General features: G+C 26.4%; 4 protein-coding genes across 5 annotated transcripts; 3 read left to right on the top strand and 1 right to left on the bottom strand.

Moving 5' to 3' along the window:
- The first annotated feature begins 8 nt into the window (after nucleotides 1-8).
- LOC108548581 (uncharacterized) lies at nucleotides 9-4,819 on the top strand. 2 transcript variants are annotated; one of them, XM_017901590.1, is made up of 10 exons: nucleotides 9-252; nucleotides 781-846; nucleotides 1,754-1,921; nucleotides 1,992-2,157; nucleotides 2,421-2,492; nucleotides 2,672-2,791; nucleotides 3,046-3,150; nucleotides 4,045-4,386; nucleotides 4,461-4,553; nucleotides 4,629-4,754. In XM_017901590.1, the coding sequence occupies exons 1-10, from the start codon at nucleotides 173-175 to the stop codon at nucleotides 4,737-4,739; spliced, it is 1,323 nt and encodes a 440-aa protein (XP_017757079.1). In that variant the 5' UTR covers nucleotides 9-172; the 3' UTR covers nucleotides 4,740-4,754. The 2 variants fall into 2 exon arrangements, with proteins under 2 accessions (XP_017757079.1, XP_017757080.1); XM_017901591.1 differs by lacking the exon at nucleotides 3,046-3,150 and having other exon boundaries at nucleotides 4,629-4,819.
- Nucleotides 4,820-7,214: 2,395 nt separating this feature from the next.
- Nucleotides 7,215-8,576, top strand: OSCP1 (Organic solute carrier partner 1). Its single transcript, XM_017901582.1, has 4 exons — nucleotides 7,215-7,371; nucleotides 7,457-7,776; nucleotides 7,853-8,130; nucleotides 8,207-8,576. Exons 1-4 carry the CDS (start codon nucleotides 7,260-7,262, stop codon nucleotides 8,574-8,576), a joined length of 1,080 nt encoding a protein of 359 aa, XP_017757071.1. The 5' UTR covers nucleotides 7,215-7,259.
- A 500-nt stretch (nucleotides 8,577-9,076) lies between these two features.
- Nucleotides 9,077-10,482, bottom strand: LOC108548575 (probable trans-2-enoyl-CoA reductase, mitochondrial). Its single transcript, XM_017901583.1, has 5 exons — nucleotides 10,291-10,482; nucleotides 9,986-10,222; nucleotides 9,679-9,900; nucleotides 9,389-9,619; nucleotides 9,077-9,307 (listed from the first exon to the last, which is right to left on the bottom strand). The coding sequence occupies exons 1-5, from the start codon at nucleotides 10,480-10,482 to the stop codon at nucleotides 9,077-9,079; spliced, it is 1,113 nt and encodes a 370-aa protein (XP_017757072.1).
- Nucleotides 10,483-11,488: 1,006 nt separating this feature from the next.
- LOC108548576 (solute carrier family 12 member 9) lies at nucleotides 11,489-15,253 on the top strand. The gene is made up of 9 exons (XM_017901584.1): nucleotides 11,489-11,753; nucleotides 11,858-11,992; nucleotides 12,329-12,666; nucleotides 12,748-12,961; nucleotides 13,046-13,315; nucleotides 13,399-13,606; nucleotides 13,691-14,479; nucleotides 14,548-14,976; nucleotides 15,055-15,253. The coding sequence occupies exons 1-9, from the start codon at nucleotides 11,489-11,491 to the stop codon at nucleotides 15,251-15,253; spliced, it is 2,847 nt and encodes a 948-aa protein (XP_017757073.1).
- Nucleotides 15,254-19,100: the final 3,847 nt, after the last annotated feature.

Raw genomic sequence — 19,100 nt, forward strand, 5'->3', positions numbered from 1 at the left:
AGTCGACGGCACACCATCATGGCGATGGGTTTTAGTTGCATCTTTGATTTACAATTGAGAAATTTATCGTGATGGTCTGAATCGCATTTTTTTTATAATTATTTTTAATAACAGTAAAAACTTTCATTAATACTTTATTTCAACTACATTCATATGAATTATAAATTTCACTATGGTAAAGTTAACAGAAGAAATGGTCGTTGCTCGGACTCGAATGTCCGATTTCTCTGCCGTAAAGAAACTTAATTGTTGGTAAGTATTTATAAAGATATTATACTTTTTAAACAAGATAATATTTGTTCTATCATTATCTAATTATGTTTATATGTAACTACATTAAAATGACATGTTCAATATAGTATATATTTTTAACAGTAGTTATAAATGAGTAATTAATAGTTTTTTATCATGTTCTTATCGAATAATGGATTATTCCAATTATTAATTCATTACTATATAGTAACATTCTGTTTTTTGTGGAAATGTATTAGTTTCTGTTATACTCCATAAAATAAAATAAGAAAATTTATTTATATTTATTTAATATAAAATTATTACTTGAAATGTACATTTAAATTTGTAAAATTGCATTGACTAAAGTAAATTTAAATTTAAAAAGTGCGATGATATTTAAATATATTTAATTTATAATGTAAAACAGTTAAAAACTATTATGCATTTGTTTTTATAAAATGATTTTTTGTATCTGATATATCAATTTCGAGAAATATAATTTTGCAATAATATTTGGATATTGATATTAATATATTATTAATATAGGGGTACAGAATTAACTGATGTGAGCATTTTAAGGAAAATGAAAAATGTGGAAGTATTGTCATTAAGGTAATTAATTAAGATTGATTTTTATGTTGAGGTATATTGTTTGTTATATGTATAGAAATGTTATTTAATTTTTGGTGTTTAGATATATTATTTGTTGTTTTTATAGAAATTGTTTTGTAAAAAGATTTTGTAATAGGTATGATCTCAGTTGTTTATAACGTTTAATATTACAGAATCTTTAATGCATTCCTACTATGGACAGGTTTATATAAACCTCAAGATCATAGGCACAACCCACAACTTCAGAAGTTGTTCTACCTACACATTTTGAATTCATTGTAATATACTTCAATATTATTTAAATACTGGTACATAATGTTTCTCATAAGATAATATATTTTTATATTTAAATTCATGATTTTCTAAAACTAATAAAATTTAAGATTTTCTATATAATTACCAACATTATTAATATTAAAAACTATAGTAATAAATTTTATTTAAATTAATTTAAATAAAATATAATAATATAATATAACATCTTTTACACATTTAATATGTAAAATTTTCACCTACTTTATGTGTTTTTCTATGTAAGATAATTACATTTTATTTTAGTAAGTTTATATATTTTGGTAAACATGTAACTTTCTACTTTAAAATTTTATATTACATGTGGTTTCATATTTTTTATTCTATTTTTAAACACAGTACAATCATAATATAAATTGTTTTTGTTCATTATACGGTTATCTCTGTTGCAAAATATAATGTCCTTAAAGTATTTATTTAATATTTATATATAAATAATTCATTTGTATAATTGTTGTAAATGTTAATTAATGAAATATAGTATTAAAAATGTAAATAAACTTTGCTATAAACATTTCTATACATAAGAAAAATTAATATACATATTTACACTAATACTATGTTATATTTTAAAATTATTTTCATTTGTTTATAGTGTTAACCATATCAATACCCTTGCTGATTTTCAATTCTGCTTAAGTCTTCAAGAATTATTTGTTAGAAATAATAATATTGAAGATTTGAATGAAGTTTGTTATCTTCAAGGTTTACCAAATTTAAGAAATTTATGGCTTGATGAAAATCCTTGTGCTGAGAAAGAAGGGTATTATATATGGCATTATATTATTTACTAATTATTTGAATAATTTGTTAAATAATTAATCTACTTCTAGGTATCGATTAGCAGTACTAAGAGCTTTACCAAATCTACAAAAACTTGATAATGAAATAGTATCACCTGAAGAAGTGCAAACTGCATTAACAAGAGGTCGTGTTTTGGTCCATCCTCTTCTTGATATGTATGCTTCCCCACCACAATCAGATGCAGTTAGTCCAGAAGTAAGATTATAAAATTGTTTTCAAATATATTCCTATAAATTATTCTTTATTATTTTGTTCCTATAATATCTTCATTAAAATATTTATTCGGTTTTATTAATGATATGTGTTATGTATATATGATTAACTGAAGCTAGTATTCAATTTTAACCTATATATTATCTATTTTATTTAATATTATCATAATGAGTTCATTAAATAAAAGACCTGATATTTTAACACATTTTTAAGTCTTAACATTTAAATGACATTTACACAAATAGGATATTACTACTGAATATATTGAAGGATCTGAAGTGATACGACATCGAAGATATAGTTCCTCAAGTGATCAGGTAATATAAAATACAGGCTGTTCCAACTATTTTCAGAATAATTTCATTTCTAATAATTTTATAAAATCTTTATGATAATTTTGTTATAATAATTGCATATTATGTTGGCGCTATAATATCATATTTGTTCACTTCTTTAATATAAAGAGACAGTTTCTTATATGAATATTTATTCACAGAGAAGTTTTGAAGAAACACAACACGCTCAAGAAGAATATCATGATCCAGACCATAGAAATGCAAATTATAATGCATCGCCATCTCATCATTATTCTCAAAATAATCAGTATGCATATGAGGTAAGTCATTTATATATTCATCTTGCATGTAAATAAAACTTATACCGATATATTTATATGTGTAATGAAGATGTAAAAGAAAGTGATTTATGTATCAGAGTTTTTAATAGATTATTTTTATTTTTGTACTAAACTTAGAGATATAATTAATTTTTTATCTTAGTAACATTGCTGAGCAAAACGTTTAAGTTAATATTTAACAAATAAGCATGATTTTATTATTGCTCCTTTTGTCTGCAATCATATACTGACAGCAACAGAATGGACAGACAAAGAATCAAAGCAAAGATGACACTATACGTACAGAGTCGCGCAACGTCAGTGAAAACGTGGCCACTAACACTATTGAAATGATCAAGGTACATTTTATAGATTGCACAATGCGATTGCAAAATAGTAGTTTGTTACTAGTGTTACCTTGATAGTCCTAGTATTCATTAGTTAAACTTATATATTATGTACAATTTATCAGTTAGTAATGTTATTATAATTTTAAGTGATTTTCTTTAATTAATAAAAGAGAAATGAATTACAGAAAGAAAAATATGAATTAAGTATAAAATCTTATGTATACTTAAATATATATAATATATACAAGATGTTTCCTTGAATTTGGGACAGTTGAGTATATGTAAAGGATTAAACCTATTACAAAAATGTTTTAACATAAATTGTTATAAAGGAGGATATAATTGTTTGAGAATAATTAGTTTATTTTAATTAAATGGCCTTATATGGGAAGGTGCTGATTTTATCACAACAAATACTATTATGTTATATATATACTTATTGTAAACAACTATTGTTAAAACATTTTTTTAGTAGATTAATCCTTCTTAAACTATTTTACTGTTTTCAGTTCAAGGAATACTTTGTATACTTGTTTATCCAAGACTGAAATCTAAAATGTCTATTTTTTTCAATATAAAAATTAATCACAAAAAAGAAATGATTCGTGATTTTAAAAAAAGATCATAAATTTTGTTATGTTATGTGATGGTATTTAAATATTTCTATATTTAACTGCTTTTTTCTATGAATAACAGTTATCATTTAGAAAATAATTTAGATTCCAATGTTAGATAAATAATTAATAAGTGATTTACTAAAATCACCAAATACATCTTAATTATTAACTATATATTAATTTTTTAATATTTATTAAAACTCAGAAAATTAATTATAAGTGCTAATATGTAATACTATAATTGAAAATAAATCTGAAAAATTTCTTGTACTACAATTATTTTTAGGAGTATGATGACCAGCCAGCAATTTCTAGACATAATGGAGATTATGATGAAAGAAGAACTTATTCAGAATTCGGTAATAATGATACATCGCAACGAACATATGCATCAACATCACCAAGGACACAATACTCTACAAATGAAGTTATAGATGAAAGACGAACAGAAAGAAATAATTATGATTATGATAATAGATTGAAACCTGAATATAAAGAGCAACATGATCATAGAATAAAATCAGAATATGAAGAGCAACATGATCATAGGATAAAATCAGAATATGAAGAGCAACATCAACCATCATCCCAACCTAGACGAATAGCAGCTCAGCATAATATAGAAAGGGTTAAAATCAAAATTAATATGAAACTTATACAAATTAGAAAAATAAATAAAGTAGTATTTTTTTAACATTACAGGAAGATTCGAATCAAGTACCTGGATGGGTAAGACATTCTGATAAGGAAAAGTGTAGATCACAGTTTCATTACCATAGAAGGCCAGTTACAAGGGTATGTTTCATATACTATGTTATATAAATCTAGTAATGTGGGCTAAAGGTAACATATAACATATTTTGATTTTAGAACTCAAATATATTATCGGCTGTATTATGTTTAGTTAAGGAGCTTGATTATCCGAGTTTAGAAGTGGTAGAAATGGCTGTTAGAAATCGAATGGATGAACTAGAAGAATGATGTTTCTGACGCCGTCCCCAAAACACACAGGGGACGGTCGCCTTCTCTCATATGGGCAGTGTTTCTTCAATTCCAAGTCCAGAATTTTCGGATTCTCTCGATAGTATAATTCCTTGTCAGTGCGTTGATAATGATGCAAACTGTAATCTTGATCATCATACTTATGATCGACCTTTGATTGATGATAGTGCTGATAAACGTCAAATTCGTCGTAATGGATGTATAGAAACTTGTTCAATACGAAGCTCAAAAAATGCATCTGTTCATCCGAATTTAAGATATTTTGGAAACAATCAGAATGCATATAAGCTTAGGGATTCTGTACCGGATAATCTAATGTCAGTAGTTGGTAATTGCGAAGAAAAAAGAGCCAATGATGTTAGAAGAGTGGCAAGTAGTGACAGCATCCCTCGTAGTGGCTTTAATGGTTTAACTCTAAGTCCAGGATGCAGGGTTTTAAGTCAGGATTGTGTAAGAAGGTCAAAAAGTCCCGATGTTAGAAATACAACTGTCCCTCTTCGTTACATTCAGTCGGCAAAAGGTACTTGGACATATAATTTATAAATTATATTGCAATTAAAATTAATACTCTCTCGAAATAGAAAGATTTCTTTTAGAAATATATTTCGAGAAATTCCTAAACATTATTAAGATAATCATTGCATAACTAACAAAATGGCATAGTCTTGTCCAGTTTCTGAAGGAAATATATATAAAATTAGAAACAATTGTGATATTTCTCCAAGGAGTAAAAAATAAAATTTTAATTCAATTATTCTGATGTAATATACAATATATGAGTATACTCAAGATGACATGTTTATGTACTTTAAGTAAGTAATGCAAAAATCAAAAATAATGAATTTTGCATTGTTTAAAATAAATTTAATATTCATTACATTGATAACATTGAATGTAGTTACTTAATTATACATGAAGTAAATGTTACATTAATGTTATATTAATTTTGGTATAATGTTGTTCATGATTTTCATAAATATAAATGGAGTTGTGTTTTGCATAGCTTTTTATAAGAGTTTGTTTGAACTATTACAAAACTGTTATGTATTTTCAAAGATTTTCTATAAATTACAACGTGATATGACATATTTAAATTACAATTTGTATATAAAGCATATAATCAAAGATGAATTTATGTGGAATTAAATATTTTTAAAAGAAACGTAGATAACTTTAAGTTAAGTAAAATATTCTAATTATGTTTAATATCTATAAAAATTAAATCCCAGCAATGAGCAGTTATTTATGAAATAAAATGTAACATAATTGCATATACACTTACACAAAATACTTTATAGTTTCTGATCAATAATTACAATAATTTTTAAATTATTATTGTATACTGTGGAAAACTATATTTGCTCTTTTTAACAAATACTTTTATACATGTTCATATTTATTTAAAAAAACATTTAAACTTGTGCAAAAATTTTATGTTTAATATATTCTTTAATTATTTGTTATTTTTATTATTGAATTTATGTACACATTAACAAAGTATAAATATAATAACAATTTCATTAATATTAATTGAATTGTAAACAAAATTGTACTTACAATAATATTAAAAACAGTATAATGAGAAAATAAAATATATGGGAAAGGAGTCTGTGCAACAGCACGTACTATAGATTAATATTAGACTGATAAATACGTATGGCATATTTTTTGGAATAAAATCTTCATATGTTACAAGTGGGTAAACGGTGTAGAACCTGACATAACAGGGCTAATAAATTCTTTCTACAATTTAAACCGTTCCATGTAACTAAGCCAATTTTGAACTTAGATTTAAGATATTTTATAAAATTGCGGAATACAATATCTTTTGTTATATATATATAACCGTCCACTTATATTATTTTATAAACTATTAATATTATTGTTATTTAGTATTGTTATAAGAACTATAATTATAATTAATTGCCTAATATCTGTTCAGCATAAAATATAGATGTTATATGTTTCTTTTTTTGACTTAAAACATGTTTTGAGACAAATTATATATAATAAAATCAAAAGTTGTAATACATGTTTTTCATTTAAAATCTGATTAGTATTGTCAAAGTTTTGACTGAAAGGGGAAATTTAATTTTGTTATTTACAAATATGTTATTCCATAAATATTATATTTCTTAAGAATTAATTATTTATGATAACATATTTTTTCTGATTAATGTATACAGTTATAAATAACTTATTACAGATGAAATATTAATAAGTTTTACAAAATAAATTAGTAACAAAAATAATTATTATTGATTTTTTAATTTTTATTATTTACAAGCAAAATGCAATTTACTTACTATTTAAAGAACATTTGTTCATTGCTGTAAGTTACAAATATCACGCAGTCTCATTTAAATACATTACGTCGGTTAATTTTATGTACACTTTTGTCGCTAAGACAACGCTATCGGTGAAAGTAATTCATACGTGTACTAAAATCATAAAAGTACTTTACATTTGAAAGTGAAATTAAATAATTAAAAGAAAAAAATGTCATTATATGCAACACCAATACTTTATTTAAACATGGGAGGTGAAATGTTATATGTTTTGCGACAAAGACTGAAGGCACAAAGAATAAGTGTTGATAAAACTATACAAGGCTAGTTTAACATTGATATTTGAGATTTTGTGTATTTTCTTTATATATTTTGATTTGTTTCAAAATGTTTTTATCCTGCTTACAGTGTTAGATGATGTAACTGCTGCTCTACTTAATCCTAAAATATTATCTTCTGTATTTGATGAAAAACCTTTGACTAAAGTATCTCTTTTAAGATCTACTTTAGAATGTGTTGTATTGTCATCAATAATGAAACTCGATAAGAGTAGTATGAATAAATTATTTGATCTAATGATTATGATGGTAAAATATCAATTATCCGTAGCTACTGGTCCTGTAGAAGTTGTATTGTTAACGTTAAATCATACAGACGCAATGCGCGATATGGTTAGTAATCCAAATGCTCAACAATGTGTTGGATTAGTACATCAGATGGTGATCGATGTAAGCATTTTCTTTATTAATTAAATTATTTCTATAAATTAAATATCTAACAATAAGTTGATTGTCGATTCTACAGTTTTATGGAGCTTTAAATTTTCAAGAAATTTGGAATGCTAGGAATGATTGTGTGAAAGAATTAGAACATTATTGTGTGAAAGTATCTATTCTTCTTAGACTTGGATTACAAAATGATGATGGTAGTTTTAATTCAACATATCGCAAATATGACGAAAAATATGAAGAAAACAAAATTCGTCTTTCTGATATGAAATTACGCGATGTAAATTTTAAAACTTACTGTGATGGTTCTTTTAATATATTTGGAGAAAGAGGTACAATACTTGGCAAAAATATGTAAGTGTTCAATATTGATAAAATAATTATAAAATTTTTTAAGTTAAAAATACTTAATTATACAGAAACTATACAGGTATTCAATGACATATGGTATAGCAAAACTAACTTCTGGACAAGAAAATGATAATTATATAAAAGATTGTGGTACAAAAGCAGAACTTGGTATGTTAGCTGTTCAACTAGGAACTGAAGAAACTTCATATAAACGACCTTTTACCTTGAATTTGCTTCCAAATGAAGATGATGATAATGCAAATATAGTAAAAGATACAGATTTTAAGGAGGACAGTCAGAATGATATAGCAATTACAAAATATGGAAAAACAATATTCAATGAGGATTATAAAACAAAACTTGACATTATACGTGCAGATTTTTTTGATGATCATGAAGAAGTAAAACATAGCACGAATTTGTTGGAACTTTTGGATGAAGCAGAATAATTTTGTTTAATTTACTTTCCGATACTAATATCACACTAATTAATATAATAAATACAAATTTTCTTGCATTTTTCTGTCTATATTTATATGTTAATATTTTGTAACATAAACAAATATCTTTTTGTATGGAATAATAATATTATGATGTATCAATTTTATTTTTACACAGGATAAAAAGCACGTTTTCATAAATTTTTCATGTTAATATAATTAAATTATATTGATTTCTAATTACTTAATGTTAAGTCTTATTTAAATTTATTATGTATTAAATATTTGATAATGAAATATATTTTAAATTGCTTTATGATAGAATTTTATTTTAAAATGATTACAAAATATGTACTATACCAAATATCATAAAATCATTTTTTGCAGTATTGTCTATACACTAATAATTACTTCTAATGGATGTAAAAAAAAAAAGATATTAAATATCCAAAAAATACAATAATCTTATTAAAAAGACTAGTAACTTATGATGTACAAAAGAATTTACTTTATGGTTTAGTCATATCCAAAATATATTTTATACCAGTTCGACCATTCATATTCAATGCATTTGTAACAGCTTCCTGATACTGACAAAATGGAACTAATTTATGTGGTGGAGCTTTTAATTTTTTATCTTTAAATAAAGCTCCTAATTCACTAAACATACTTTCACGCTCTAGCGAATTCATATTTGCCTTTGTCCATGCTGTCATCCAAAATCCTTTTATTGTTATATCCTATTTAATTTTTTCTATTATTAAAAGCTATTAATAGTTTAATTATAATATAAATTATTTTACAAATTTTAATTAAAATACCTTAAAAATAAGTGCAGAAGTTGGAACTGTTAAAGGTTCTCTAGACATACCACCATAAGTTACCATAATACCTCCATGTGCTAAATGCCTTAAAACTTCCAATGCATTTTGTCCACATATACAATTAAGAGCTAATTTTGGTGAGGGTAATTTTTTACTTTTAAAAGTCTGAGTTTTTTTTACTTCATTTTCAGTAAAAATTTCATCTGCACCTAAACTTATCAAATAATCCTACAAAAAATTTTAATTTTAAATGAGAATAAAGATTCAACTTTTATTTTTTGTTATACCTTTAATTCTTGTATATTTGGTCTGTCTCTCACAACACTAACAGATTTATAATTCCATAGTTTGCATAATTGTATAACCATTTGCCCAACAGCTGAATTCCCACCATTTTGAATTACTGTATCTCCAGGTTTCAAAGATACAAAATCTTTAAGCATTCTGTATGCAGTACATGGATTTACATTTAACATGCTAGCTTCTATAGTGCCAACTTCTTTTGGAACCTAAAATTTTGATAGTCGTTACATCAATTATTGTATTATTCTAATAAATTTATAAGGCTTTTATACTTAAAAATATATTACATACTTTCATAAGTTCTTCTGAAGTATAATTTGCATGTGTTCTCCATGTTCCTAAATGTGAACCATTTGGTATAACTCTATCACCAACATTCAAATGTTTTATATTAGATCCAATAGCTATTACTTCACCTACTCCTTCATTTCCAGGAACAGCTGGTAAAGGTGGTTTATTTGGATATTTGCCTTGTATTGTATTAATGTCTGCTGGATTAACAGGTGCTAGCAACCATTTTACAGATACCTTTATAAAAAATAAATAACTTTTTATTATACTACATTAAGAATATATCAATATTTTAGTTGAAATACCTGATTATTTTCTGGCTTATTAATAGCTTGTGTTGTAACATGTAAGACATTTACAGGTTCTCCATATTCTTTATACAACAAAGATTTTACAGAATTTGTTTCAGCAGTTACACTCATTTGGCGAATTGATGTAAAATTTATGATAATTGATCGTGACAATGGTAAAATCAAATTTTTCACGTATGTAACCATTTCGGTGTTGTACACTATTCTTATTCAAATGTTCTTTAAAAATATAATTCTTTCAAATAGTTACGATAACGATTGAAAGAACATACGTTGGGTTACTATAATCATTACTTTAACTACATATACTAAATACATATGCTAAATAAATAGAATTACAATTTATATAATACATTATTCTATTACACATATTCAAATTTATAAAAAAGAATACTGACTAATAATTTTATTTAAATAAATATATCGATTTATTCATAAATTTTTATTTTTATTTTTATTTTATTTTAATATTTTACGAATGATATATTCTATATGTTTATGTTATTAAGCGAAGGAAAATTATATTTTTCAAGTTAAATTGAAATAACACTTATTCTACATATAACTGTTAATCATTCTTTTATGATTGGGACACCATATTAAGCTATTATTGGTTTACGTTATCAGTAATACCACGCATGAGTCAAGAATTTGTATGAATATATAGGGAATTTTTGTAAGATTAAAAAAGAAGTAAATAAAGTAAATAAAGTAAATAAGAAATATAATAACTTTCTAATCTTGAAAAGTAGTTCCAGTAGATAAAAGCAGTTGTAATTAATACTTTTTAACATGAGTTTAATAACCTCGAAATGTTACAAGTTACATAGTTAGTTACGATGTGACATTTCAATAAGTGACATCATATGTTTCTTCTTTAATTACGTGTAACAGTAGTTTTATACTTTATAATGTAAATAAAAGAATCAAGTATGTATGTTAATATAATTTTAAGGTAATTCATGAAATAAATTTAATATTCGAACTGTTTCAGATGTCACGATAGTTTTCTATATAATCTTGTTTATTGTTTTAATGAAATTAATGAATGAGAAAGGTTTATATTTTTTAATATTAATTCATTCATATTAAAGTGAGTGTAATAATGGAATTAAAATATTAAATTAAATCATTATAAATATTACTATACATGACTCTTTGTAAATTATAGATTAATGAAATTAGAAAAACAATGGCTTCAGAAATAGGTTCAATAAATAATGAATCTGTACATGTCAAGATTAGTAATGAAAAAGCTCCTCTAATTCATGGAAGAAATATATTGTACAGATTAAGCAACTTTTTTAAATTTAGAAGAATACAACATGCAGAAGGAGATGGATATGTGGAATTTGGTAGTTTGAATGTAGATAGTGGTCGTACTTTAGGATCATTTGCTGGTGTATTTAGTCCTGTTACATTATCAATGTTTAGTGCCTTAATTTTTATACGAATGGGTATGAATCTTTTTGAATATAATTTATTGCATTCTCCCTTATAATGTTAATGACAAAAGGAAAATTTTACGTGTACAATTTTATAAACAAACTTTATGTTATAGGATATATTGTGGGCAATGCTGGATTATTTGTCACTTTGATACAATTCATAATTGCATATGGAATTTTAGTATTTACTGTAGCATCAATATGTGCAATTTCCACAAATGGTGCAGTAGAAGGAGGTGGTGCTTATTGTATCCTTGCTTAAATTTCTTTATTATTTTCAATAGTTAATAATCTATAGTGCATAAAATCCATCTGTTGTTTAGAGATAAGATATCAGTTATTGCATTAGACTTTTAGCATATATTAAATACACTAAATAATGATATATGGTTATTTATTATTTTTAGTATTAAATTATTGATATTTTGGGAAAAAAAAATAATACAAATGTGAGAAAATCAGTAATATATCAAACATTTATTATATATTTGTATTTTCTTCTTCAAGCAAATTTCATTAAAAATTGTAAGATATAGATTTTTTGATATATTTTATACATGAATTTTTCTTATTAATTATTGTAGTCATGATTAGTCGTACACTTGGACCAGAATTTGGTGGTTCTATTGGTACATTATTTTTTACAGCTAATATTGTGTCAAGTGCGTTTTGTATTTCTGGATGTACAGAAGGTTTGATAGAAAGTTTTGGGCCATCTGGTTATTTGGCTGGTAAAAGTGCATTAATACCAGATGGTATATGGTGGAGATTTTTATATTGTTCTATATTAAATACTGCCAATTTAGTGGTATGTCTTATAGGAGCTGCAATGTTTGCAAAAACTAGTGTTGCAATTTTGGCTGTTGTTTGTGTTTGTTTATTAAGTGTTTTCATAAGTTTTTTGGCACAAGGATATATGGAGGTAATTGTATGAAGAATATAAAATTTATTAATTAATGTTGCAAACAGATAAATATTTCTAATAATACATCTTTTATTATAGATACCAATTCCAGATGCAAATACGCTGGTTCAAAATGCAACAGAACATGTTAATGGCACTTATACAGGATTAATGTCATCTACTCTTATAAGTAATCTTTATTCAAATTACAGTCATGATTATTCAAGTAAAGGAGCAATGACTGATTTTGCAAGTGTTTTTGGTGTATTATTTAGTGGTGTTACTGGTATAATGGCTGGAGCTAATATGAGTGGTATTTATAAAACCAAGTTATTAAACAAAGTAATTTGTAAGTTTTTCGTTTTAATGTTTAATTAAAATTAATTTTGATTCATAGGCGAATTAAAAAATCCAGGAAGAAATATTCCACGTGGAACTCTATCAGCAATATTATTTACTTTTATATGTTACATTCTTTTATCTATTCTGACCGCTGCAAGTACAAGTCGATTTTTATTGCAAAATGACTTTATGTATATGATGTCGATTAATATTTGGCCTCCATTTGTAGCAGTTGGTATATTAACAGCGACATTTAGTGCTGGTTTAAGTAACTTGATAGGTTCAAGTAGAGTTTTGGAAGCTTTAGCAAAAGATAATGTGTTTGGTAGGTGATACAAATTTCAAGCTTTTACAAATTTTTTTTACATTTATTTATTTTCCTTAGTTTTGTACATTTAATGCTTTTAGGTTCTGGTTTAAATTTTATAATACAAGGGACATGGAAAGGAAATCCAATTGCTGCAGTTTTAACTTCATGGACTTTGGTTCAAATAATTTTATTAATAGGTTCTTTAAATATTATTGCTCAAATTAATTCAGTATTGTTTTTGCTGAGTTATTTGGCTACTAATTTGGCCTGTCTTGGTCTTGAACTTGCAAGTGCTCCAAACTTTAGGTATTCTTGATTTTAAATTTATATTATTTTGGATTTTGAAATTTTAAGATTAAAGTAGTTGAAATTGGTGTACTTTTTTTACAGACCAACGTTTAATTATTTTACATGGCATACAGCTACAATTGGTCTTCTTGGTACATTAATAATGATGTTTGTTATAAATAGTATCTATGCATCCAGTAGTATAATACTTTGTTTAACTTTAATCATTGTGTTGCATTTATTTTCTCCAAGTAAAAATGCTCCTTGGGGAAGTATATCTCAAGCACTTATATTTCACCAAGTTAGAAAGTATTTATTAATGTTAGATTCACGTAAAGATCATGTGAAATTTTGGCGACCACAAATGCTGTTAATGGTAGCCTCTCCACGATCAGCATGTCCACTTATAGATTTTGTAAATGATTTGAAAAAAGGAGGACTTTATGTAATAGGACATGTAAAAGTTGGTGAATTTTTGGGCCAGAATATTGATCCCACTATAGAAGAGTATCCACATTGGTTGAGTTTAGTTGATCATATGAAAATAAAAGCATTTGTCGAATTAACAATTACGAAAACAGTACGTGAGGGGTTACACCATTTAATTAGAATATCTGGGATGGGAGCAATGAAACCAAACACAATTGTTCTTGGTTTTTACGACGAGGAGGCACCGACAGATTTCTTCAAGGATTCACAATATGCGACTGATATATTTGAAAATATTTCAACCTTATCAAATAGTCCTGCATTTCCTTTAAGACATACAAACACAGAAAAGAATTTAGATTCAATACAATATGTAGGAATGTGCTCAGACGTTTTAAAAATGAAAAAGAATTTGTGTTTGTGTCGAAATTTTCATATATTAAATAAATTACAAATAACTAAGTAAGTATGTTAATAATTTTTCATTAATTAGCATCGTTATTTCATTTTTGTCCTATTTTATATTTCAGGAATTCTTCTTTAAAATATATTGATGTATGGCCTGTAAACTTTTTTCAACCAACAGATCAAGATCCATTTGATACAACATCATTATTTATGTTGCAACTTGCGTGCATTATTAATATGGTACCCAATTGGAAAAATTTACATCTTAGGGTGTTTCATTGTGAAGTTTCAGATAGCAATACAAGTTTGAGTATCTCAGATTCACAAAATTCGATTAGTGAGTCTCCTCGAATTTCTAACGAACTCCATATAAGAAAATTATTAAATATGTTGAGAATATCAGCATCCATTAAAAAAATTCCTAATTGGGGAATGCAACTACATGGATTAAAAGGTCATTCTCTTATTGAATCAAGAATGGAAAATCAATATGAGCCGAACATCGATAATGGCGATATCTTAAGCAATGTTTCACGTGCTTATATTTTGAAGTAAGTATTTTATTTAAGGTTTCATATTTTATAATTTTTAAAATAAATTACTTTTAATTTATTAATTTTATTTTTCAGCGTGAATCAATTAATTAGACAACATTCTTTACAAACTGCTACAACATTCATATATTTACCTGCACCTCCAGTATCAAATACTTGGGATGAGAATACTACATATCGTCAATATCTCCAACTATTAACAGAATTAACAGCAGATTTACCGCCTACAGTATTAGTACACGGCGTCAGTGCTGTTACATCAACAACATTGTAATGAAATGTACATATGGAAATGAGAAATCTTATTGTACAATATTTAAAAAAAAGAAAGTATTATTTAATGAATAGTTTATGTTAATGTAAATTATAATATATATTGTATTTCCTATGATTATGAAAGAATGACTACAGGAATTTGAAAAGGTATGCAAATATCAAAAACGCTTTATGTCGTTTTATACAAATTATGACCAATTCAGCAATAATAATACTTTCTTATTGTAATAAAAAAATCTCTCGTAACAAATATTAGTTATTGCTGTGATAATGAATTTATTCTATAAGAGAGTTTTCAAATTTTGATATTTTTTAAATATTGTAATACATCCATACTAATAAATCTATAAGCTGGTTTCTTATTATATTCATATATGAAACTATTTCTATACCAATTTTATGTACTGCACTTGATGTTGAAATAAACGCAATGCAATAACAATAATAGAACCGGATGCAAGATTAATTTTTGTACATTTTATAAGGTAAACAAGAAATTAATAATTCTATGTGATGTATATATAGTTTTAAGTATATTACGTTATAATATAATAATTATACACAGTTTTAATTTATATAAGATAGAATAATTTGCTTTAAATTGAATTTTATTTTTCTTTGTAATGCACACTAGTGCACAACTAGGAAGGAATAGATGCTGCTAAAGTTCCAAATTATAACTATATTTGTGTTCTACAAATATGCCAAACTTTATTTTGTTTACTTCGACTATTGCTAATGTATTGGCCTTATTATGAACATGTGTGACGTCATTATGTCATCGTGAATAAAACAAAGAATAGTAATCGAATTTTTAATTAAGGAAAATGTTAGTGCAATTGATATTCAAGGTCATTTATAAGTTGTTCATGACGAGATTGTTGATCGAAGTACTGTAACACGATAGGCATTCAAATTTAGTGAATGTGATCGCTATATACATCGCTTGCAACTCTCGACGTTTTGTGAAAGTTGAAATTTGAATCCATTTCATATTCGCCATATTTTCCTGATTTAGCACTTTGTAATTTTCACCTTTTTTTACAGTTCAAGATAGATCTTAGGACAATGAAATGAAGGAGGCAATGGAGTCTTGGATCAAGGACCAATTATTGTAATTGGTGAGCTAATGAAAAAACTTATCTCGCGTGAGAAGAAATATGGACATTATGCTGAAAAATAAAGGTACCATTTTGAATACAATGAATTGTATTTTTATCTCTGTGATGATTTTCTTTAGTCTTTAAGATAAACACTAATGTGCTCTACTATTCAGCTAAATAGATGATAGTTTTCAATTATTATATTATCAGATTAATCGGATTTTTTTTTTATTACCATTATGACATTAATTCATTGGGTTTCTTTAAATCAGTTCAATTAATTGATGTTGCTTAAGTGATTAAACTGTCATAGTTACAGCATGATATATAAAATATATAGAAGTCTCTACTAGAAAACAGTTAACACTTGAATGGCTGTGTTAGATTTATCGAAACATGGCTTATTTACGCACTGTGAAGCATGAATGCACAGAATTTAATTAGTCTTGTGAATAATGAAGCACTATGGTCACTTTCGAAAGTTTTGTTTATGTTTGGTAAATTAGTGTAGTGAATGACGAAACATCCTTCGCGATTGGTTTTGATAGGTAAAATTACTTTTAGACTGTTTCGGATATGTGCGAAATGCAATTTAAAATATACACGTGGAATTACTTTGTGAGAAAACGAAAATGGAACCATTAAAAGACTAAATATGAATTTAGAATTTGTTGAAATAATAAAAAATCCGCAATTTAATATCAGGTAACTTGATCGTCTGATTGTTATTCTCGAGTGTAACCTTGATCTGTAATTCTCGAGTTTAATCTTGATTTGTAATTGTAATCCTCGCGTTATCTACTCCCGTTTGGGAAAGATTCATCCGCTTACTCTTTCAATCGTTCTTTCAACTTTCTTTTTCTTTTCAAGAGACAAATAAATAAGCCAAGACTATCTAACTTTATCGCAGGTTTAATGGGAAGTTAATATGCTCTTCATCCAATCTTACCGACTCAGTTTCGAAGGGAGTGGATTCCTCGTTCAGTTTCCTTTTAACTCCAGACGTGTTTAACTGAACTCAACAATTCCAAACTTTGCTTTCTCTATTTTTATTTTCATTCTATGCCCTTGTACATTTTCTATCGCTTCTAAACAAATATTTTGTGTATCGTTGACCACATTTTTTAAATCCTTCTCCTTTTCATTTTCGGCAACCCGATATCTTCATCAAAAAATTAAAAATTTTTGTAAATTTGTTCGTTTTGTTTTAAGTGACATCGCTAAATAATCCAAAGTCACTCTTTGAGGTTATACACTTTGAGAACAATGGTCAATTTTTTTATTACCAATTTTTGGAATACGTTCCTTTAAATTGGTATTTTATGTTAGTGTAATATCGGTTTTAATGTCGAGTTTTTTTTCGAAGGATTGTAACATTGTGGTTAAATAATTTGACAAATATAAATTCTTATCTTTGATAATATGCAAATGTACATTGTACAGTGGTTGACCACTGTTATTAAGTAAAAACGATGTTCACGTATTGATCGCATGGTAATCAATTGTTATTGACACAGCAGAGCAAACTCGTTAATCATTTGCATAACGCATCGTCAATGTGTTTGCATAATTCAATTTGTCATGTAACAGTTCTTGCCATCCTTGGTACTATTATATTTATTTTTCAGTCTTTTCCTAAACTATTGATAATTACAATTTCTGTGGCTTCGAATGGATAATTTAGGTGTTGAATTTTCTCTCACTAGACGCGAAGGACGTTAGGATAAAGTATTATCACTAGATTAGTCACTAGACGCTATATTCGTGATGCATGACAGTAGTATGCATCCGTGATTATTTTTCACACTACATCGCATTATTTAATCATTTGTCACACTACGTCGCATTATTTATTCATTTGTCACGTTATTATCAAGCATAGCACGAGCAATTGTGAAACATGTTTTGCGATATTGATAGGCAAATGTACCGATTGGAAATCATCTAGGGAAAAGCTGACTACGCAACAAATCGACACAGTTCTCAGAAGAGAAATAAAACATAATAACAATACTTATCAAAATAAGGAAATAATCAGAGTTTTAGTATAAGCGAACACGTACGACTTCTTTCGCTTTTATCATTCGAGTAACCAAATTTTCCAAAACGCTTTCATTAATATATTTTCAAAAATCAGAGAAACATACACCGATTCTACTATTTTCGCGAAACAAAAAGCCTTTAGATATAGGCGATGTGTTTTCGTCGAAATTTGATACGTATTTTCGTGAAAAATACGAAAATTATTCGCAAAAACGGCAAAGAAACAAACATTTTCTCGTAGAATGTGTAAACTGATCAAAAAGAAATAATTATTTATCTCGAGCTACAACGAATTCGTTTATACCGTTGGGATCTATCGATCATTTTACCCAGCTATTAGATTACTTCAATCAATCGAGTATTTTCTTCGAAAAACAATGGTAATTAAAACTAACGAGCATCGGTTTCAAAATTCCGATTCTCCGTTTCATGCCGAATTTCCATTGCGAAAATCCCATCAAATCCGTGTATAAATTTCGGCATACGACACGTACTCGATAAATCGGACATTTCGATACATTAAACTTAACTAGCAATCGATAATGCTCGTGCTTGATTCAGGCAGTACCGTTTATTCGTAAGTTTTACTTTTAAATTTCAGTCGGGCATTCAATTCCTATTGTTTATCAGTTTTTCGTTAAATCGCGATATCTCGAAATAATGCGGTTCATTTTGGTTCCACGGTGCATCGTTGATGCA

Source organism: Eufriesea mexicana, unplaced genomic scaffold (genome assembly GCF_001483705.2).
Source record: "Eufriesea mexicana isolate 0111107269 unplaced genomic scaffold, ASM148370v2 scaffold1725, whole genome shotgun sequence".
In the NCBI taxonomy this organism is placed as follows: domain Eukaryota; kingdom Metazoa; phylum Arthropoda; class Insecta; order Hymenoptera; family Apidae; genus Eufriesea; species Eufriesea mexicana.

Coding starts and splice junctions, on each gene's coding strand:
- OSCP1 (XM_017901582.1), top strand. CDS start 7,260: ATGTCATTATATGCAACACCAATACTTTATTTAAACATGGGAGGTGAA. Junction 7,372..7,456: donor TGTTGATAAAACTATACAAG/GCTAGTTTAACA, acceptor TCCTGCTTACAG/TGTTAGATGATGTAACTGCT. Junction 8,131..8,206: donor ACAATACTTGGCAAAAATAT/GTAAGTGTTCAA, acceptor GAAACTATACAG/GTATTCAATGACATATGGTA.
- LOC108548575 (XM_017901583.1), bottom strand. CDS start 10,482: ATGGTTACATACGTGAAAAATTTGATTTTACCATTGTCACGATCAATT. Junction 10,223..10,290: donor ATAAGCCAGAAAATAATCAG/GTATTTCAACTA, acceptor TTTTTTATAAAG/GTATCTGTAAAATGGTTGCT. Junction 9,901..9,985: donor CTTCAGAAGAACTTATGAAA/GTATGTAATATA, acceptor TCAAAATTTTAG/GTTCCAAAAGAAGTTGGCAC.
- LOC108548581 (XM_017901590.1), top strand. CDS start 173: ATGGTAAAGTTAACAGAAGAAATGGTCGTTGCTCGGACTCGAATGTCC. Junction 1,922..1,991: donor CCTTGTGCTGAGAAAGAAGG/GTATTATATATG, acceptor ATCTACTTCTAG/GTATCGATTAGCAGTACTAA. Junction 4,554..4,628: donor ATAGAAGGCCAGTTACAAGG/GTATGTTTCATA, acceptor TTTTGATTTTAG/AACTCAAATATATTATCGGC.
- LOC108548576 (XM_017901584.1), top strand. CDS start 11,489: ATGGCTTCAGAAATAGGTTCAATAAATAATGAATCTGTACATGTCAAG. Junction 12,667..12,747: donor TGGCACAAGGATATATGGAG/GTAATTGTATGA, acceptor CTTTTATTATAG/ATACCAATTCCAGATGCAAA. Junction 14,480..14,547: donor AATAAATTACAAATAACTAA/GTAAGTATGTTA, acceptor TTTATATTTCAG/GAATTCTTCTTTAAAATATA.